Source organism: Stenella coeruleoalba (genome assembly GCF_951394435.1).
Source record: "Stenella coeruleoalba genome assembly, chromosome: 3".
Lineage (NCBI taxonomy): Eukaryota > Metazoa > Chordata > Mammalia > Artiodactyla > Delphinidae > Stenella > Stenella coeruleoalba.
This window is the reverse complement of record NC_137148.1, coordinates 117,360,066-117,382,614: the sequence shown is the minus strand read 5'-3', so window position 1 is coordinate 117,382,614 and position 22,549 is coordinate 117,360,066. Positions and strand designations below refer to the sequence as shown.

Here is a 22,549-nt window from a genome sequence, read left to right as displayed (position 1 = left end):
GAGATTCACTAGAAGTGTTTCTCTAGTCGGCCCCGGGGCCCGCGGGCGCTGGGACCGCCGGCGGCGCGGAGCGAGAGGGAGGGCGGCTGACGGGTTTAGGGCCCAGACGCGGCGGCCGCAGGGCGCCAGGAGAGGCGCGCGCGGCCCGCGGGTCGGGGGTTATTTCAGTGCGTGGGGAGGGCGGCCCGCGGCCTAGTCTGGGGTTAAGCGGCTTCTCCCGCGCCGGAGAGAGAACCAAGAGCAGGCGGCTGGACACGGGACGGCCTCCTAAGCTCCAGAGAGTTCCCTTCCTCGGAGACCAGCAGAAGAGTGGGCGAACATGAAATCCAATCCTGCCATCCAAGCCGCCATCGACCTCACCGCGGGGGCCCTTGGGGGCACAGCATGCGTCCTGACCGGGCAGCCCTTCGACACACTGAAAGTGAAGATGCAGACGTTCCCTGGCCTGTACAAGGGCCTCGTCGACTGTGGCCTGAAGACATACTCCCAGGTGGGCTTGCGGGGCTTCTACAAAGGGACCGGCCCCGCGCTGATGGCCTACGTCGCCGAGAACTCAGTCCTCTTCTTGTGCTACGGCTTCTGCCAACAGTTCGTGAGGGAAGTGGTTGGATTGGACAAGCGGGCGAAGCTGAATGATCTGCAGACTGCGGCCGCTGGTTCCGTCGCCTCTGCGTTTGCCGCGCTGGCCCTGTGCCCCACTGAGCTGGTGAAGTGCCGGCTGCAGACCATGCACGAACTGGAGATGTCAGGGAGGATAGCAAAAAGCCATAATACAGTTTGGTCCGTCGTGAAGAGTATCCTTAGAAAGGATGGCCCCTTGGGCTTCTACCACGGACTCACGAGCACTCTGTTTCAAGTAGTACCAGGCTATTTCTTCTTCTTCGGTGGCTATGAACTGAGCCGATCGTTTTTTGCCTCGGATGGATCAAAAGATGAACTAGGCCCTGTCCCCTTGATGTTAAGCGGTGGAATTGCTGGAATTTGCCTTTGGCTTGTCATATACCCAGTGGATTGTATCAAATCCAGAATTCAGGTTCTTTCCATGTTTGGAAAACAGGCAGGATTTATCAGAACTCTTTTAAGTGTTGTGAAAAACGAAGGAGTAGCAGCTTTATATTCTGGTCTGAAAGCTACTTTGATTCGAGCGTTCCCTGCCAATGCGGCACTATTTTTGGCTTATGAATACAGCAGGAAGATGATGATGAGCCAGTTTGAAGCATACTGAAGTGTCTTGGTGAATCTGGATCCAAGTACACGCCTTTGAGGACTATAATTTAACTCAGAGTTTCATGGAGCACTGGACCAGTGTGGTATTATTTTTGACTTCATGGGAACTTTGCTTTTGTCTTCCCTGCTTATATGCTAAATCTTAACCTTTATCGAAGAACCTCTATTTTATATCATATAATTTCTGCCCATAATTGTATTGAAATAGAAAAGTTGCTGCTCTTGTGTTTGGTGAGGTAATACAGGGCGAGTGGGTGGCCGTATGTACCTAATCTGAAAAGCTAAACATAGTTGTATCACCGGGCTTTTGCATAAATCTACACATGTACATGCAGTTTGTTTGCTTATATGTTGTAAGTGAAACACAGTTTGGTTTCCATGTTTAATCTCATGTCACTAGAAAAACCGAGTTAAACATGTTTCAAGATGGTTATAAATGATTACTTAACCCACTCAAGATGTAGGGTCTCTTTAAAAGTCTGCTTAACATGTGCACTATATTAGCCAATTAAAGTTTTTAAAAAGTGTTTGGTGCTTGAAAACGAAAATATCCATCTACATTTTTTCATTTACAATGATTTATTTTATTTTTTATTGAGGTAATCTTGATTTATGGCATTATATTTCTACATCTGTATACCCTACAATGTGCTCACCACCAAAAATTTATTTTTCATCTATCACCATACAGTTGATCCCCTTTATCCACTTTGTCTCCCTCGTTTACCTACCTGCTCTGATAATAACTACTCTGTTGTCTGTAATGACATGTTTGTTTTATTTGGTTTTGGTTTGTTCATTTATTAGGGGTTTTGTTTGTTTATTATAGTTTTTCATATTCCAGATATGAGTGAAATCCTATAGTATTTATCTTTCTCTGTCTGACTTACTTCACTTAGCATAATACCCTCAAGGTCCCTCCATGTTGTCGCAAATGGCAAGATTTCATATTTTTTCTCCTCTAGATTTTTTGTTTAATATTTATTCGGCTGCACCGGGTCTTAGTTGCGGCATGCAGGATCTTTAGTTGCAGCATGCAGAATGTTTTTTTAGTCGTGGCATGCGGGATCTAGTTCCCTGCGCAGGGATCCAACCTGGGCTCCCTGCACTGGGAGCGTGGAGCCTTAGTCACTGGACCACCAGGGTGGTCTCTGTCATCTTAGATTTTTAAGAGGAGAATATACCTGCATACTGATGTGTCTTCCACAGCCTCGAGTTAAAGTTTCAGAGTAGGCATCCTGGATTTTCCCAAGATGTTCTACTCTTAAAATAGTGCTATTCATCTTCAAAGTGGGATCATATTCCACACTCTTAGTTAGGTGTGGCCTAGAGCATTAGGCCTCTGGGAAGTAGCCTGGCCTTTGTACCAAATTTCCTTCCTCTCTTCTCCCAAAGGGCTTCCCCCTCTGCTCTACTTTAGACTGAGGAAGGGGTGAGGGATGGGGCTGTGCTTCTGTGCTTGGATGAAGACCCATGTAGTTGACAACAGTTCTTAGCTTCCAGTCTCCGGGTCCTGGCCTGGGTAGGATTCCAGGATGTACAATTGGCCCATTTAGGGGTTGTTGATTCCTTTTGGATCGTTCACTGTCCCCTCTGCCTCCACCAGTCAGAAACCCTTCCAGGGAACAGAGAGTGCCAAAGCCATGAGAACTTTTTGTGCCCTGATGGTGATCAGGTGACGGTACCAGTGGATGAAGTCCTCTCCTCTCAAATAGAACTAGACAGAACTTAGTGCTTGCAGTCCACAGTGATTAATGTTAGGGCTGACCCATCCTGAAGTTTACCTGAGGGCTAATAACTCCTTGTCATTTTTTTACAGTGTTGGAAACTTCTAAATTTCGTACTGGCCATCTGTGAGTTTTATTGATGACTGTATATATGATGTGACTTTACAAAGCAATGAAACATAAGAAAAGCAACTTTATTAAACTGTACCATATGTATGTATATAGGCACTGACAAAAACCAAAAACAGAAAAACATAGTTCGTCTGATCCCCACACACTTGTGCATCTGTTTTTTGGCCCTATAATGTAAGAGGGTCATTCTTACTAAAGTAAGCCTCATCATTCCATGATGATCCAAGACCAGCAGAGTCTCTCTCATTAAGAAGTGTTCTTAAGCAGCCTGTAAAGCTGAAAAGAGGCAGGCTCCCAGTGTTAATGATCGCACGTGGCATGTGTGTCAATCACTGCTGGTGGAATGTACACCTGGTATGGAATCCCCAGTTTCCTTCAGCTTTCTTCTATCTGTGAAACCTCTGAGGTAAGTCTAGCCATATTGCCAGAGGCAAGAGGGTCAGGGTGATGGATGTTGACAAATGGGGGCTGGGGCAGACCTTTGGGGAGGGGATGTTCAGTGTCATGCCTGGTGTGCTCCAGAGCGGTGGCTGGTCTTCCATTTGCTTTTTCTTTAAAAGAAAACCATTTTTCTACTTTACATCTAAGTTATTTATACATTTAAGTTATATATTACGTACGTAAGTGGTCAGTAGCTACTTAATGGGGCTTCATTCAAGCAGGTCTGGATTAAAGCAGAAAAGAGAACAGGAATGGCTTCTGCAGGAAGTGGACCTTTCAAAGTCCGAAGGCCCCCTGCTCAGTACCCATGAGCTTGTCTCAATTAGCCCTATAGTCAACGGACCTTTTCACACGTTGTCCATTAAAGGTTTACCTAAATATCTTCAATAGAAATCATTTGAGGCAAGCAAGAGTGGGAGAAAGGAATTGAAACCTAAGTCAGAAGAATTATTTTCCACCCTTTTTGCTTAATTCATGGTTCAATATTTAGATACAATTTGTACCACTTCAGATCTGTACTCAGACAAAAATATAGTAACCTGAAATATTGTGTTTAAAGAAATTTGAGTGTTCTATCATTAAATTATTTACCTAAATAAAAATATTTATTGAATTCACACCATTTACAGTATACTGTATTGAGCTCTGGGTATTCAGATATTAATGGTCTGGTTTCTGTTCTCAGGGATCTGATGGTCTAGATGTTTGTTTTCAGTCAGAAGAACAATATTCTAGAATACAATTTAGAACAAAAAAATAGAATCCAAATCGAGTGTGTGTGTGTGTATGTAAAATCAATGATGTGTGTGTGTAAAATCTTTTCCTTAACTGTGTTTTTGTTTTTATATTGTGGTTTCTTTGTAGTCTTTAAATTAGTTTCATGGTATTTCTTTCTTTTTTCTTCCCCAGCTTTATTGAGATATAATTGACAGATAACATTGTGCATGTTTAGGGTGTACAGTGTTATGATTTATATATGTGTTTATTATGAAATGATTATTACAATAAGGTTAGGTAATGTCCATCACCTCACAGGTTACTATTTATTTATTTATTTTGAGGTGAGATGGTATTTATTTCTAAGATTTAAGTTGGTCAAAACCATATTTCTGATGCCTAGCCTTATTTTAAACTTTACTTCTACATAGTATAATTTATCCCTCAACGTTTGAAAAATTATTTTTTATTGAAGTATAGTTAATTTACAATGTGTTAGTTTCCAGTGTACAGCAAAGCGATTCAGTTATACAAATGTGTGTGTGTATGTGTGTGTGTGTGTGTGTATATATTTATATATATATATATATATACATATATATATATATATACACTTTTTCAGGTTCTTTTCCATTATACGTTATTATAAGATATTGAGTATAGTTCCCTGTGCTAAAGAGTAGGTCCTTGTTGTTTACCAATTTTATATATAGTAGTGTGTATATGTTAATTCCAAACTCCTAATTTATCCCTCCCTCCCCCATTCCCCTTTGGTAGGCATAAGTCTTTGACTCTATTTCTGTTTTGTAAATAAGTTCATTTGTATCATCTTTTTAGATTCCACAAATAAGTGATATCATATATTTGTCTTTTTCTGTCTAACTTACTTCACTTTATATGGTAAACTCTAAGTCCATCCATGTTGCTGCAAAAGGCATTATTTCATTCTTTTTATGGCTGCATAATATTCCATTGTGTGTGTGTGTATGTGTATATATATATATATATATGCCACATCTTCTTTATCTATTCATCTGTTGTTGGACATTTAGCTTGCTTCCATGTCTTGCCTATTATAAATAGTGCTACTGTGAACTTGCATGTGTCTTTTAAAATTAGAGTTTTCTCTGCTATCCCTCAATTTTTTTTTTTTTTTTTTTTTTTTTTTTTGGCCATGGTGCAAAACTTGCAGGATCTTAGTTCCCGACCAGGGATTGAACCCAGGCCATGGCAGTGAAAGCACCGAGTCCTACCACTGGACTGCCAGGGAACTCCCTGGTATCCCTCAACTTTGAAAAATCTTATTATACCCTTTGGTCTACTGTCAGGACCAGATGGTATGCATCTTGCAATGCTACAGTGATACTGTAGCTAGAAATTCATTCTCTGTTCCAGCTTTCATGGGATACTAATACCAAGCTACAGCAGTTAAGTATATGTAATATCTCAGAAGGACCATATCTGGCAGTGGAGTATCAAACTTGATCATTTTCTTGAATTAAACAAGAAAATGTCCCCAAGTTGTTGAACTTGGAAGAAAAAGCCTGTGCGTCCGGAGCCTGTGCTCCGCAGCGGGAGAGGCCACAACAGTGAGAGGCCCGCATACCAAAAAAAAAAATAAATCTGAACCCATTTGTCTCTGATATTCCAATCAGAAACCTCTCATATTAGTAGTTCTGGAACTAAGTCTTAGTGATGTTGATATCCCCAGAATGCTCAGAAGGTGGCCTTATGAGCAGCTCTCCACTGAAGGCTCCTTGTTCATCCTCCACATTTGAGTATCATTGAATGGGAGCAGAGAGAATTGGAAGAGGAAGATGGCTAAATCAAATTAGTGATCAAGAGGATAGAGCATGTGTTGGCTTGAGTAAACTTCTGTGGGTGGTTCAAGGAACAGAAGGTAGGGCTGGGATAGGTCCTAGACCAGGTATAGCATGATTATGCCAAATAGAAGGTGGCTTCTAGTTGTCTTTAATAACAGCACATGTTTGTGCCTGGCTGTGTCTGTCTCTTAGGAGCCTAGATATGCTTCAGTGCTCTATACTTCCAGGTTGTGGGTCCATGTGCTAAACATTAAGTACTTTGAGGCTTTGAATCTTTGATAAAATAGTCATGAGTTCTAGCTCATCACCATCCAGGATACCACCTTGTTCTACCTGGTACCAACTCAGTACACAATATAGGATTGCTTAGCAGTGGGTTTTCTTCGTCATCCAGCAAGTTGGGTGTGTCATCCAGGACCACCATATGCAGCACTGTCATGCATATGAATCAAGACCATGTTTTTTCCCTTTAGGTAATTCTCATGTATCAATTACTTCAGTTACGACTCATTTTCCTCAAAATCAGCTTTATTCTAAGATTAAATCAGCTTGCTTACTCTAAAGATTGAAAAGTAAATGATGTCTTCATTAGCTCTCATGTCTATAGCCTTATCAGACATCATGACAGCCAAGAAGCAGAGGGTGACAGTCCCTAAGATTTTGCTTCATAGAGCAAATGCAGAGCAGTGCCACCCAAGGGAGACTGGGGCCCAGCTCAAACACATCATTAGGTGTTGGTCCAGAACTTCTACTTGTGTGTGGCAAAGTTGAGCTAAGCTTCTTAATTAAGGCTTGGATTTGTAGAGCCTGAGGCTGTAACCACTTTGAGACTCCTTCCTCCCTTTGCAAGACTACCAAAACCAGTAATGGTATGAGGGAAACCTCCAATAGAACATGAGTTCTCAATAAAATATCACCAACTAACAAGACTAACAGTGTGAAAAACAGACTCAACAAATAAAAGATGTATACAGAAGAAACAGAGATTGGAACAACATGGAAAGAACTTAAAAGTAAAAGATATTTAATTTCCTCCAACAAAAAAGAAGGAAATGGCAATTGTTTAAAAAAAAAAAAAAGAACAAATTGTTGTGAAAACCTGCCAAATGGAAATTTTGGGGGAAAAAAGCCCACCAAAAACTATAGTTAATTTTAAAAAATTCAGTATATTGGGTGAATCTCAGGTTTGGACCTAGCAAATATCAGAACATCAAGAATAAAGAAAACATCTTAGAGAAAAGAAGTTTACAGATAAAAGAATGAGAACTAGACTGATAGACTGTTCATCAACAGTCTTCAATACCAAAAGAGGGAGAAGGAAAATTAGTTTACATTTTATTTTTTGATATAAATTTATTTATTTTTTTGCTGCGTTGGGTCTTCGTTGCTGTGCACGGGCTTTTGCTAGTTGCGGCGAGCGGGGTCTACTCTTCGTTGCGGTGCGGGGGCTTCTCATTGAAGTGGCTTCTCTTGTTGCAGAGCATGGGCTCTAGGCGCGTGGACTTCAGTAGTTGTGGCTTGTGGGCTCTAGAGCGCAGGCTCAGCAGTTGTGGTTCACGAGCTTAGTTGCTCTGCAGCATGTGGGATCTTCTCAGACTAGGGCTCGAACCCGTGTCCCCTGCATTGGCAGGCGGATTCTTAACCACTGCACCAACAGGGAAGTCCCTAGTTTACATTTTAAAATCTATGACCAACCAAACTATTGGCTAAGAACATGAGGATTAGACATAGAAATAACTGAATTATGCCTAATAGGTTGCCAGCTTTAAAACATGTAACAATCTACTCTAAGAAGCAAAATATAGTAGTGGAATATATGTTTAAAAACTGTCATTTTTTAAATTCCCATTTGCAAGGAAGCCATATTCAAGGATTAAGGAAGATTTATTAAAAGTGTGGTAAATTAGTTCACTAGTTTTAATGAGTGATATTTGAATATAGTTTAGTCTTTTAACAACTCTACATAAAAGTTTAAAGTTCATTTTCATCTCTTTGCCTTTCAGTATTAAAAACTAGATTAGAATATTAGTAAGAGATCAATCTGGAAATAATTCACAGTAATGAATTTGTCCATCCTTTAAAAGAAAAACTACTGGGAAATTATTATGAATGTAGAAAGTCATCATTTTTACCTAGTGCTGGACTTTCGGTTGGGGGAATTCCAAAAAGTGGCAAAGATACTTAGTACTATACAATATAGTGCCCTCGCTGTCATGTACTTAATAAAATATCCAGGTAAAGAAGTTTCTGAAAGTTGTCTTCAAATAAAAGGGTAAAAGGTTTCCAATAGCCAAGAAATAAAAGCAACTTTGAACCAAGAGTAAGGTATAATTTTTTCCTATCTTCAAATTTAGTCCATATGATCTTTTCTGGCTTTACTAAACTCTGATCACTTCTCAACAATATGTGAATTCAGTGCATCTATCAACTAAGATATTATTAAGTATCTGTCTTCTTATGTCTGGGTCTAAATAACTCCCCGGTTATATAGTGCCTCCAATTTGAGTCCAAAATCATATACCATATTGGCCAAAAAAGAACTGGCCTCCATATTTTCTGTAGTTGAAAACTTCCCTGGTTCTCACATGAGCTGGAACTAAGCCAGCCAAATACAGAGAAGTCTTGATCAGAATTCTTTGCCTTTTCTCTGATCTTCATGAAAATTCTGCTAAGTATGAACAGAAGAAAAAAAATCTGACCAAAGATTCAGATTCAATATCTCTATAAAGTACTTAATGAGTGAAAGGAAATACTGTCTTTCCCTTGATTACTAAGGATTCATGTATTTGACTCTCATACATAAAATAACACCATTTTAATATGATTATAACTTTATGTGTGATTGAAGACATGTCAGTATTAAATTTTTTTGTTTTTTTACAGTCATTAGGAGTTTTAAATTTTTAAGCTGTAATTGACATGTAACACTATATTGGCTTCAGGTGTGACAATGATTTGATATTTGTGCATATTGCAAATGACATAAGTCTAGTTAACATCTAGTTAACAACATTCTTTTTCTCTTTTGAGAATTTTCAAAATCTTTGAGAAACTTCAGTCCTCTTTCTTCTAGTCATGAGTATTCAATTTCTGGAAAGTTCTATGCCTCTGGATGAGAAAATGCCTATAAGAAATTTTATTTTTTACTAATCAGATTTTTTTTTTTTTTTTTTTTTTTTTTTTTTTTTTTTTGTGCTGTACGTGGGCCTCTCACTGCTGTAGCCTCTCCCGTCGCGGAGCACAGGCTCCGGACGCGCAGGCCCAGCAGCCATGGCCCACGGGCCCAGCCGCCCCGCAGCACGTGGGATCCTCCCGGACGGGGGCACGAACCTGCGTCCCCTGCATCGGCAGGCGGGCCCCCAACCACTGCGCCACCAGGGAAGCCCACTAATCAGATTTTTAAATTGGGGACTAAATATTTTGTACTTTAAAATAAGGTTTTTTTTTTCTATTTCATTCAAAATAGACATAAAAATTGATGTTTGGTTGCTTCAAGAGTTTATTCTTAGTTGTAGTTAATTTAGACTTTCACAGTGATATCGCTCTCTCCCCTTTAGAACTTCCCATTCTTCTAATCTTCTTTTAATTACTCTATAGGAGGTAGAATGCTGATGTGGTTGGGCAGTGTTTATCCCAGAAGGACCATACATAATCCTAAGTCATGTCAGGTTGAAATCTGAAGGAGGGAACTAAGAGAGGAAACAAAGAACATATTTCCTTCATATATCACCATATAAATGCCAAGTAGATATTAATTTTTTTAAAGTAGGATTGGATGGGACACCACTTTTGCTATAAAGCATTTAGAGAACATATATACATGTACTTTCTTGAAATTTTTTAAAAATGGCCCTCAGGTTGATAATACTTACATCTCAGAAATTAAAAAACAAATTGTCATTCCACCAGATGCTTATTAAATAATCTTTTCATGCCAAACGAAAAAGCACGATCAGTTGTTCAAAATGCCTATGTTTAATTTTTTTTCTCAGTCATCCATCATAAATACACTTTAGGCAAATCTAAGAGTAATCTGACCTACATTTTTTGTCCATTTTTAGCCAATATAAGCATATACAGTGTTGAAATATTAATTGCAAATGTCAAAACAGAAAATGAATTATATGTGTAAGTTTTATTTGAGTACTAAGCCCCTACAGGATGATACACCTTAAAATGGTACATATTAAAACATTTTTAGTTATCCACTTCATTAACCACAGACAAAGCTGCTTTAGGAGTATTATAAAGAATATTACCTGACTATATTCAATAGGGTAAATTATAATATTGGTGGTTCAGAACTCTCTCTACATTGCTTTGGATAGAGAATTTGAAATGACTACCTTAAATAAACCTATTTGAAATCATCATTAAAAGATAATGCATTTATTTTTATTCAGCTATTAGAAAAAGAAAGAGGCATTAATACTGGATTGAAAAGGTAGGAAGCAGATGAAAAAAGAACATGCAGGGTTAACTAGACAGAAAGTAAAATCAAGATATAAACAAATACTATATCAACTCAAGAGCCTTGACTTAAAAGAAAGCATTTGTAGCCAGACAACTTTCTGATTCTTCTGTTAATGAAACCTACGCTATTCTTGCAATTGCCTTTTTGCACTAGTCCTGCCCAGTGTCTTGAACCAGACCACTAGGGAGAATCGGCTTCAAGAAGTTAAACTCATTTAACCCGGAGCCTCCCGTCAGACACACCTCGTACTGGTAACTCTGGGACAGGGTCCCCGTGCCGCTGACGTCCACCAGGTGGCCCGGAAAGTGGCCCTCGGGCACCGAGCAGCGACTCACCGAGGCCGCCCCGCCCCTCCTGCACAGCCGCACGGCGACGAACACCAGCACCAAGAAGAGGAAGAGCCAGGACACCGACGCCAAAGCACCCACCAGGTAGGCGATGAGCCGGGCGGCCGGAACCGCGTCCGCCGCTTCCGCTTCCGGGGCCGGCAGGTAGGGCCGCGAGAAGCCGTCCACCAGCAGCACGTGCAGCGTGACGCTGGCCGAGAGCGGCGGCTCGCCGTTGTCCTTGACCAGCGCCACCAGCCTGTGCTTGGCCGCGTCGCGCTCGCTCAGCAGCCGGGCCGTGCGCACCTCGCCGTTGTGCGCCCACACGCCGAACAGCCCGGGCTCCGTGGCCTTGAGCAGCTGGTACGACAGCCAGGCGTTCTGGCCCGAGTCGCCGTCCACCGCCACCACCTTGGTCAGCAGGTAGCCCGCCTCGGCCGCCCTGGGCACCAGCTCGGTGCAGGGCGCCGAGGCGTTCTGCAGCGGGTACAGCACGAAGGGCGCGTTGTCCTTGTCGTCCGCCACGAGCACGCGCACCAGCTCCTGGCTGCTGAGCGCGGGCGAGCCGCGGTCGGCGGCGCCCACGCGGAACTCGAACGCCCGCAGGGCCTCGTAGTCCAGGGACCTCAGGGCGAACAGGTGGCCGTTGTCCGGGTTGATGGACACCAGGGAGGCCAGGGGCACGTGCGCGTCGAGGGGCGGCAGCAGCGAGTAGGTGACCTGGGCGTTGGCGCCCGCGTCTCTGTCTGTGGCGCGGACGCTGCCGAAGTGCAGGGCGGGGCTGTTGTTCTCGCGGACGGACAGGGTGTAGGAGGTCTGGGTGAAGGCGGGGGCGTTGTCGTTGACGTCGGACACCAGCACGGTTATGTTGTGCTCGGTTTTCAGCCTGGGGATTCCCATATCTGTGACTGTGATGGTGATGTTGTACTCAGCTCTGATCTCTCTGTCCAGCTCTCCTGCTGACAGGGTATAAAAATTCTCTACGGATGGTTTCAAGATGAAGGGGAGATCGTTCTCGATGGAACACACCATTTTCCCATTGTCTCCAGAGTCTAGGTCGGAAACACTGAAAACAGCCACCACAGTCTCTGGCGAGTTCTCTGGGATAGGGCTGGTAATTGAGGACAAGATCAGTTCTGGTGGGTTGTCGTTCACATCAACCACCTGAACTGTATCACTGTTGATTTTCCTGAAAGGCCTCCACCATCCTTGGCTTCTATATCCACTTCATAAGTATGGATCGCCTCAAAATTCAAATATTTGATTAGTCGGATATCACCAGTAATTGGATTTAGTTGAAAAGTTTTTCTAATTTCTTCAGAAACATGAAAAAATGCATATGATATTGTCCCCAAATTTCCTGTATCTAAGTCAGAAGCTGAAACAGTGACAATAAGAGAGTTAACAGGGCTGTTCTCTAGAACTTGAACCTCATAGAGGGACTGTGTAAATTCTGGGGTGTTGTCGTTTATGTTTAAGACCAGGATGTGAACCTGGACGGTCCCAGACCTCCGTGGGGTCCCGCCATCCAGCGCAGTGAGCATTAACCTAAGCTCTGGCTGCTCCTCACGATCCAGTGCTTTGTCTAGTACTAGTTCTGGGTACTTCCTTCCATCCCTACGACTGCGTGTGAGAACGTGGAAATGGGAATTAGGAGTGATCGTGTAGTTTTGGAGACTGTTTCTTCCCACATCCAAGTCTTCAGCATTTCCCAAAGGAATTATTGTTTCTGGGGGAGTGTTTTCTAGGATTTTCAGCTGCATTTCATTTTCAGAGAATGCCGGAGAATGGTCATTTACGTCTATCACCTGGAGCTCATTTGTAATAAACTGCAAGGGGTTTTGCAGTAATATCTGAAACTGCAGTATGCATGGTTCTGCGGAGCCGCATAGCTCCTCCCGGTCCAATTTCTCATGCAGGAGCAAATCACCGGTCTGATGGTTGAGCTGAAAATACTGTCTGTTCCGTTTAGACACAACTTGGGCCCCTCTCGCGGCCAGTTTCCCTACACTCAGCCCCAGATCCTTTGCTAGATTGGAGATGAAAAACCCCCTCTCTTTTTCCTCAGCCACAGAGTAGCGTCTCGACTGGGACCCAGCCTGAGACCCACCGAGAAAAACATAGTGAAACAGGACTTGCCTTTGTCTAAGAAAGTGCTCCCCTCCGGCCTCCATTGCATTTTCTGCCATGTTCTTCCGAGAAATACTGTCAAGCTAGCCTCCAACAGCACTGGGAAACGCAGTCTTTTGCCTCCTAACCTTTGAAGAAAACCTAGCGAATAATCCTTACTAGAGTCTTAGATTTGCTTGCTTAAAAATCTGCCCCGACTCACAACCCCTAGTTTACTGCAGTGAATCGTTGTGTTACTGAGTATACACAGTGCCTGCGGTTTAATTCTCCTTCTTAGTCAACAGCGCCACCGTGCGTTCGCTCACAGTTTCAGAATCTTGGAGAAGGTGATGTTTGCTGGGCTTTTAGTTTCGATTTTTTTTAATCGCTTATTCCCTTTTATCAAACCGAGTTGATGCTACTGTAGGAATTCCTTCTGTTATATGGTTCAAGTAAACACAATCTAGGGATAAGAAATGCGCTCTTATCTAAAAGAAGTGACTGTCCCTGGTAGAGTCCCATTTCCATGATTTTGCGGAAGTGGGCACCTGCTAGAACTACTCACCCCACCTCCTGTAATTATTACAGAAAAAGTTTTACAAGATTTTGCTCTAAGTGATGAAGCTTCGCTTTCCTACTTGTGTTTTTCTTTATTTTCCAAATTTTGTAAAATGCACACGAGTTGCATTTATAGTCAGAAAAATGCTACGAAAAGACAACCTCAAGCAAGGTGATAAAAAATTATAATAGATCATGTCAGGGGATATATCCAGAGACCACAAATGCCTAATTCCTTCCACATTTTCGCACTCACTCAAGGAACACAGAGCTTTCTCCTCTTCCTATTTCACAGTAATTCTATGATTACTGGTTTCATCTGTATTAACTCTTTAATCTGCATAACTGTATTTCACCTGTGGAAACCGATATTTATTGCGTTTGAAGAAGTTAGATGTATTGTGGTAATAAGACAGACTATGTCTGTATATCTTATAGAGTTTCCCATCTAATGGGGTGAACAGAATTTAAACAGATGTTTAAACAGTACTATACAGGAAATGTATAATGAGTGCATTATACATATTGGAAGTATACAATATGGAGACCTAACTTAATGGGGGGGATTCAGAAAGTTTCCCAAAGATGTCCCATTTAATCTGGAATATGAAGGATGAGAAGAAGTTTGCCAGGCTAAAACTAAAATGGGAGGATTGCATATATAAGGAATGCAAAGGCCCGGGGACAGTAAAGCATAGCTATTCTAGATAATGAAGGTAGGATAGTGTACCCAAAGTTTAGTGTCTCAAGAGTAAGTGGGGGGCTTCCCTGGTGGCGCAGTGGTTAAGAATCCACCTACCAATGCAGGAGACACGGGTTCGAGCCCTGGTCCAGAAGATCCTACATGGCGAGGACTAAATTAGCCCGCACGCCCTAGAGCCCGTGCTCTGCAACAAGAGAAGCCACCACAATGAGAAGCCCGTGCACCACAACGAAGAGCAGCCCCAGCTCATGGCAACTAGAGAAAGCTGGTGCGCAGCAACGAAGACTCAACCCAACCAAAAATAAATAAATAGACATTAAAAAAAAAGAAACATAAATATCACCTATTAAAAAATAAAGAGTAAGTGGGAAAACAAGGCTGGACAGGGAGGCAGGGGCCAAATAATAGGTGGCTGGATTTTATTCTAAGAGTGAAAGGAAGCTATTGCAAGGTTTTGGGCAGAGCAATGAAACAGCACAAATATTATGTGTTCAATATAGCTTCTTCACAATTATAAGTAATGTTATATGAAGGACCATTTATTAAATTTACTCTTAATATTAGTGATACTAGAAATAACAAAATTACACTTCTTATCCTTATGTTATCTTATTTGGACATAACTGCAAGCTATTTAAATAGCTGTTATCATTTCTGGGGGTACAGAAATTATATGACTTATCCAAGATCCAACAGGTAATAATTTGATACCAAGATACTTCTCTATATGAATGCTAAACTCAAAATGAGACCTTTAAATTTTATATTATAATTTTAATAGTATGTTCAAATAAACATGAAATAATATAAAAATTTAAAGATAGTCTGAAGAACATTAAAAATTAAAATTCCATTTTAATGTGTGGATCAGAAATTGAACTGCAAAAAATAAATAAGAATAAAGAAAGTTAAATGAATCACTTAAGGAATTATGGAAGGAAAATATACATCATAAAATTGTAAACACAATTTCCCCATGTGGATTCCTTAAGCTAGTGGGCAGGAGAGGAGATTAAAATTAAGCAGAAAAAGAAAAAGGAAAACTATCTTGAAGGAAAGAGACACCAAGTACTAATAACTGCATAATGTTTGAATAGCAGTGAAGTTCTGTTAATAACCAAAAATTAAATCAGAGAGCATTTAATTCCAGCAAAATTTGTCCTATGAGTATTTTAATGTATTTGAGTGTCAGTGTATCAAAGATGAAATAAAGACACTTCTTTCCTTCAATCAGTCATTTAAAATTTTTATGAAGAACCTAGTCTTGCAGTCATTGTGCTAATCATGCAATAAATGGAGAGCTACTGAGAAACATAACTGAAGCACTAAAAAGGAAACAAAAAAGCATTGAAAAGTCTAGGAAACTGAAAGGGGGAAAATGGAAGTATTCAGTGAAAAAAAAAATAGAATGAGCAAACCAAGATAAATTTTTTTTTCCATGGGCTTATTTCCAATTGAATCATAAATGCTCCAGATATTTTTTTTAAATGCAATGCCAAATTACATATGAAGTTTCTAAAATTTGATCATAGACAAAAACATGTACTCTCTCAGATCTTTTGGATTTTAATGAAGTACTCAAAGGATAGATGGTTTTAAATAATTAAAACAGATTTTTAAATGGTGGGATTGAAACAATCAGAGGTTTTAAAATTTTTAATAAAAAGCATGAATAATTAGCATGTCTGAAAATGACTGGACATTGCTATTTATTTAACTACATTTTAGAATATTGGTAGTTGATTTATTGAAGACTTTTAATTTGGATGATTTGTCGAATCCAACAGTCAAGGTTTTCACAATCTCTAAAGAATCATACTTATCAGGTATGAACATTTTAAGGAAGTATATATTTAGAAAAGTGTGAGAGGGTGCTTTGTGATTCATGAATGTACCTATGTTAATGGTTTTAGCCAATGTGAGTTCACAGGAAGAAAGTTTAAACTAGCCTAAGAGAATACTCTATACAAACACAAATATTCTGGGTAGGAAAAAAGAGTAACCCTATGTACTTATTGCAAACTTTCAAAAATGTAGGAATGCAAAAATTACCTAGGGACTGTGGAAGGTGAATTTTGAAAAAAAGTGCTCTAAAAATTAAAGACTTCAGAAAATACAAAATATACTTTCACACATTAAATCGAATTAAGTTACAGTGATATTAACAGTAAGAAAGAAAATTTGCATTCATTATACCACAGAGCAGCACATCTAGAAACACCAGTAACATGCGCTGAATTGGAATAAGATAGTTACATTTCAAATACAAAGAAAACAACTCCAATGGGCAAGGCAGTAAAAAAGGACTTTGCACAATTTAACTGAGACGGCATCATAGACCCTTATTAAAATTTAACTGAATTCAAAACTATTCCTGAAACTGGGGTTTGCCTCACTAACCCTCTCCTCATCTTGAGTAAGGAAGTTTGGGATAACCGGCTTGAGGAACTTGAAAGTCCCAGAGCCTCCCGTCAGACACACCTCGTACTGGTAGCTCTGGGACAGGGTCCCCGTGCCGCTGACGTCCACCAGGTGGCCCGGAAAGTGGCCCTCGGGCACCGAGCAGCGACCCACCGAGGCCGCCCCGCCCCTCCTGCACAGCCGCACCACGACGAACACCAGCACCGAGAAGACGAAGAGCGACGACACCGACGCCAAGGCCACCACCAGGTAGACGGTGAGCGGGGCGGCCGGGGCCGCGTCCGCCGCTTCCGCTTCCGGGGCCGGCAGGTAGGGCTGCGAGAAGCCGTCCACCAGCAGCACGTGCAGCGTGACGCTGGCCGAGAGCGGCGGCTCGCCGTTGTCCTTGACCAGCACCAGCAGCCTGTGCTTGGCCGCGTCGCGCTCGCTCAGCAGCCGGGCCGTGCGCACCTCGCCGTTGTGCGCCCACACGCCGAACAGCCCGGGCTCCGTGGCCTTGAGCAGCTGGTACGACAGCCAGGCGTTCTGGCCCGAGTCGCCGTCCACCGCCACCACCTTGGTCAGCAGGTAGCCCGCCTCGGCCGCCCTGGGCACCAGCTCGGTGCAGGGCGCCGAGGCGTTCTGCAGCGGGTACAGCACGAAGGGCGCGTTGTCCTTGTCGTCCGCCACGAGCACGCGCACCAGCGCCTGGCTGCTGAGCGCGGGCGAGCCGCGGTCGGCGGCGCCCACGCGGAACTCGAACGCCCGCAGGGCCTCGTAGTCCAGGGACCTCAGGGCGAACAGGTGGCCGTTGTCCGGGTTGATGGACACCAGGGAGGCCAGGGGCACGTGCGCGTCGAGGGGCGGCAGCAGCGAGTAGGTGACCTGGGCGTTGGCGCCCGCGTCTCTGTCTGTGGCGCGGACGCTGCCGAAGTGCAGGGCGGGGCTGTTGTTCTCGCGGACGGACAGGGTGTAGGAGGTCTGGGTGAAGGCGGGGGCGTTGTCGTTGACGTCGGACACCAGCACGGTTATGTTGTGCTGGGTTTTCAGTCTCGGTGTCCCCATATCTGTGACGGTGATGGTGATGTTATATTCGGATCTTGTTTCTCGGTCCAGGGCTGTGTTTGTGACTAAACTGTAAAAATTCTCAACAGAGGGTTTAAGAATGAAGGGAAGATCATCTTGGATGGAGCAAACCATCCTTCCATTGTCTCCAGAGTCAGGATCTGAAACGCTGAATACAGCAATTACAGTCTCCTGCAAGCTTTCTGGGATCTCAGTGATAAGCGTTGACATGGTCAGTTCCGGCGGGTTGTCATTCAAATCCATCACTTGGACAAACACCACACAACTGCCAGAAAGGCCCCCACCATCTGTCGCCTGAATATTTAATGTATAAGTCTGAATAGATTCAAAATCCAGTTCCTGTGTTAAAAGCAGTTCTTCCGATTTTGCATTTATTCCAAATGTTTTCCGAATATCCTCAGATGCTTGGGAAAGTACATAAGATATTTCTCCGTAGGTTCCAATATCTAAATCTCTGGCAGAGACAATGGCAACCTGGGATCCAATGGGGCTGTTTTCTAGGACATGCGCCTCATAGTGCAGCTTTGCAAACTCGGGGGCATTATCATTGATGTCTAAGACTTCAATGTGGATTAGGGCGGTCCCAGACCTGGGTGGAATCCCGCCATCCAGCGCTGTGACGGTTAATCTGATCTCAGGCTGTTCCTCTCTATCCAGTGCTTTGTCCAACACCAGCTGTGGTAATATTGTGCCGTCGGAACTGTCTTGTAATTTAAGATGGAAGTGGGAATTGGGGCTGACTGTGTAACTTTGGAGACTGTTGCTTCCTACATCTAAGTCCTGGGCACGCTCTATTAGGAAAGTAGTTCCAGGAGTGATACTTTCTGAAATTTTCAATATTATTTCTTTGTCTAGGAAAACTGGAGAATGATCATTTATGTCCCTAATCCGTAGCTCAGCCTGGAAAAACTTCAAGGGATTTTCCAGTAACATCTGGAAAGGTAGTACATAGGGCTCGGTAGGGCCACATAGCTCCTCCCGGTCCAGTTTCTCATTTAACAACAAATCCCCGGTCTGCCTATCAAAATGCAAACGCATTTTTTTCCCTTTGGAAACGACCCGGGGGGCCCGAGCAGCTAGATCATACACCTCCAACCCCAAGTCTTTCAACAGATTGGCCACAAAGGAGCCACTGTCCATTTCCTCGGCCACTGAATAACGCCTAGGCTCAGAGCCAGCCTGAGCTATGCCCAGCCAAACAAAGAATATCAAGACTTGCCTTTGTTTCAGAAAGCATTTCTTCCTCTCTCCTGCCTCCATCGCTCTCTCGTCTCCCAGCAAACTTGACCCAGCTCAGATTCACGTTGTCGCTAATCTATCTCCCAGTATCACTCAGACACTGGGATAAGTGGAGATGCCTATGGCCCTGATTTCCCGGAGCAACTGCCTTAGAAAGCCTCCCTTTCCTGCTTGCTTCTTTAGCAGAGCATCTGGCTAGAGGAGCGCAGACTGGTAGCTTTCTTCCTTCTACTTCTAATGCGGCGCCACCCTGCGTCCTTTCGAGTGTTTATTTTTACCAAAACATTAAGGAAATCCCAATCCTTTCTTTCAGACTGATGGCAATCTAAATGGAATATTTTCAAGTAGTGTCTCTCAGTGTACCGAAGTAACAATAATTCCATATTAACTAAAATCCAGTCCCTAATAACTTTTTAAAATTATCCTTCCATTATCCTCCCACACTTTTCTTCAACTTAAATAAGAATTCTATTCACTCTTGAATTCCTTTTACAAATGCACTTATTTTCTTAACCACTTTGACATAAGGAATGTCTTAGAAAATTTGTTTTTAAACCAAGTTTCATGATTGTATTGGTGTTACATCTGTTTATTCTAGAACAGTCCCCTGTATTTTATTGATATTGAATTTTTTGAAGTGTCCAGATCAGTTGTCTTACAGGTAAAGAAAAGTTAAATATAGCTAAGGCATTGGTACTTGTGACTATAAATTAACAATTAGCTATGCTTCAGAAGAAAAGAAAACACTACTGAAGATAGAGCAATAAAACAACAACTATAGCATTATTCAGAAAGGGAGTGTTTCCTCTACTTTCTACCTAGAGCCCAGAAAGCAAGAATGCCAAGGGTGATAGCTGTCTCCACATACTATCTTGTTTTTAGCTTCAAGTAACCTAATTTAATTGGAGATAAGGTGATGTTAAAGAGATGGATCTCCCGTCTCTCTGTCTTGCATTAGGTTGGCAGAATATGGGGATTTTTTTTTTTTTTTTTTACATGCAATGGATGGAAAATTGTGGAAGGAAGGACCAAGGCATTTTCTTTTTATTCCAGAGTTCTGAGATAATCCTTAAAGAGGTGAAGTCTTCTTCTGGAAGTACTTGTAGGATGAGCAGGTAAGTGTCAACATCACCAATTTTATGGAATTGTCATCCAACATCTTTTACATGAAGAAAGGTATTTCTGAAACTATGTCCTATGTAAATTGCCTGAATGTTTGCCATGTAGCCATGAAGTTGCCTGGTAATTTTCTTGCAGTGAATGTTTATAATGCACAGATATGAGTGGTATTTAAAATGTGTGGTGAGTACGCACCAGAGATTGGAGAATTCAGTGAGACTGGAAAATTCAGTGAGTCTGGAGAATTCTGTGAACAGCTCCTTAATATACTGAGATTAAATCTTGAGCAGGCTTTGACAACCAGGTTGCTGAGGAGCATGCATCTCAAAGGTTGTCACTGATTGTCACGATCTGGACCTTAGGAGGTCTGAGACTAGTGTTGATACCTACCATTTTCTTCTGTGAGAGTTAAACTTACCATAGGTTGTTCTTCATCCAGTGATTTTCCCCCAAGAATGGGCAAATTACTCACCCCACTATTGCATCGCATATTATTGTGAAATTAAACTCCCTGTGTGGTTTCCAATGGTGGAAAATTCGACCAAATCTCATGCACATCCCCATGCACATTCTGAAACATTCACAAGAATTTTTCAAAGGGGCAACATCTCAGATTCATAGATTTTTCTCAGAAAACAAAAAAGTTTACAGGTAATACTTGGAAATGTATAGTTTCTATAGGTCTGGCTTCCTATTCGGGAGGAAAGGCTCTTCTGTGGGCGTATCTAAACTATTCTTTGATCTCTTAATAGTTTAGATCCACCCACAGAAGAGCCTTTACTCACGAATCTTTGGTCAGTTTGGAAACCACCTTGCTCAGGTCTGTCTGCCCGCCGCTACGCAGACACTCCCCTTTCCGCTGCGAGGCCAAATCTCCAGGAACCGGCTATAAAAAGCAGCCTTCCTTTTCCTGGGCTGCTTACGCTACGCCCAGGAAGTAAAGGAAAACTCACCACTTGCCTTTTCTGCTAGATTTTCTCTCAGTTTCCAGCATAGCCTCTTTGACTGCGTTGTCTTTAATGAAAGAAGCCTTCGGAAGTCTTCCAGTAGGGATAACATCAACATATATCTAGCTCCCATTTGTTTGAAGAAAGGTCTAAAATCTCAGCTTGCTGCCGACGTTTTCCAAGGCGCGTCAACCCCTAGCCCCTCAGTTTTGTCTTTTGTAAAATGGAGTCTGTGGCAAGCGCCTGGCTCCACCTCCATTTTTAGCCTGCAGCGCCGCCAGGCGTCTAAACTGAAAACCTGGTTTGTACAGCGCTTTCCCTCAGAAACTGTCAAAAAACAACAACAACAACAAAAACAAAAGTGTTCGTGTCACGTGGTCTAGTGGCACAATTCTTACCTCCTGATAGTATAAATTACTTCTCCGACTTTGGGTTTAGCTAATTACAATTTTTAATTAGTATACGGCTTTATTATCATCCAGCTGTACAATTTCTTTTGAGAGTAATATAATTTGATTTCTTCCATTTAGACAGGCCAGTCGTTTGGCTGTACATTCACTGAGTTTTTAAATTCATCGGCAGGTGTTTATTACACACAGATTAATTTCAGGCACTGTGAAAGGCATTAGGGATATAAAATGGAATAAAGCCTGGTACTTACACCCCAAGAGGTTACAGCCTAGAAGTAAAGTAAAGCGATAATTACTGTAGTGAGTCGTAAGTGCTAAGACACTGATTTGCACAGGCACTCTGAAGTACTCAAAAGGAATATTTAAGCAAGAACAGAAATGGGGTATCAGGAAAGATTCTCAGAGGAGGTGAGGTTCGATGTAAGTTGAATTTTATGGTACCAACTTAAAAAGAAGCCCATTGAAATAGTTTTCTACTGCAGATAATGTAGATAAAGTATTTCTGATTTTACAGGAAAGAAGATTTACTCAAATGATGGGAACATCATGGCTTATTTGGGATACAGTCTTTTACTCAGTCAACATCACAGAGTTCTGTATGACGTGTTGTGGGGTGACAACTAACTAAAAGACTAGGGCTGGGCCCTTGTTTCCTATTTCAATTTGCTCATCTACCTAATACTCAACTTAAAGGAGAGTCCTAAGCATGAGTATGTGCGTGTGTGAGTGGCTTCTTCTGTTAACAATATCTTTAGGAGATATTTTTGAGTGGTGATTAAGAGCACAGACTTTTATGTCAGGAAATATTCAAGTACTGGCTGTGCTACATCATATATGTTAAGTTAGGAAAATTCTTTACTCTCTCCAGACTTCAGTTTCCTCATCTGAAGGAAAAAAAAAAAAAAAACAACGGATGTAAGGACGGTACCTACTTCATGAATTTGTAAGAACTAAGTGAAACAATGCTTATGAAATAGTCAGCCTAGTTCTTGGAACATCATAGTGTTTCATAAGTGCTAGCTATTTTAAGTGGTGATACAGTGAAAACAAGGAACTTACCTACATAGTTCGGTTTACTCCTACCAACAAATGTAAGTCTAAATGACTCCCT

At 42.0% G+C, this 22,549-nt stretch overlaps 3 protein-coding genes across 3 annotated transcripts in view; 1 reads left to right on the top strand and 2 right to left on the bottom strand.

Moving 5' to 3' along the window:
- Positions 1-13,056, bottom strand: part of LOC307184887 (uncharacterized protein) — a gene marked incomplete at its 5' end in the record, with an annotated part of 41,851 nt that extends 28,795 nt beyond the window's left edge. The window contains 4 exon segments of the mRNA XM_079918649.1: positions 56-415; positions 646-736; positions 10,692-12,037; positions 12,040-13,056. Coding sequence (XP_079774775.1) covers positions 56-415; positions 646-736; positions 10,692-12,037; positions 12,040-13,056 — 2,814 coding nt within the window.
- Positions 168-1,717, top strand: LOC307183669 (mitochondrial ornithine transporter 2). The gene has a single exon (XM_079916504.1). It carries the CDS (start codon positions 320-322, stop codon positions 1,223-1,225), a length of 906 nt encoding a protein of 301 aa, XP_079772630.1. The 5' UTR covers positions 168-319; the 3' UTR covers positions 1,226-1,717.
- Positions 13,057-16,589: 3,533 nt separating the features above from the next.
- Positions 16,590-18,983, bottom strand: LOC307183660 (protocadherin beta-2-like; the record flags this gene model as incomplete). The annotated part of the gene is made up of 1 exon (XM_079916494.1): positions 16,590-18,983. The coding sequence occupies one exon, from the start codon at positions 18,981-18,983 to the stop codon at positions 16,590-16,592; it is 2,394 nt and encodes a 797-aa protein (XP_079772620.1).
- Positions 18,984-22,549: the final 3,566 nt, after the last annotated feature.

Coding starts and splice junctions, on each gene's coding strand:
- LOC307183669 (XM_079916504.1), top strand. CDS start 320: ATGAAATCCAATCCTGCCATCCAAGCCGCCATCGACCTCACCGCGGGG.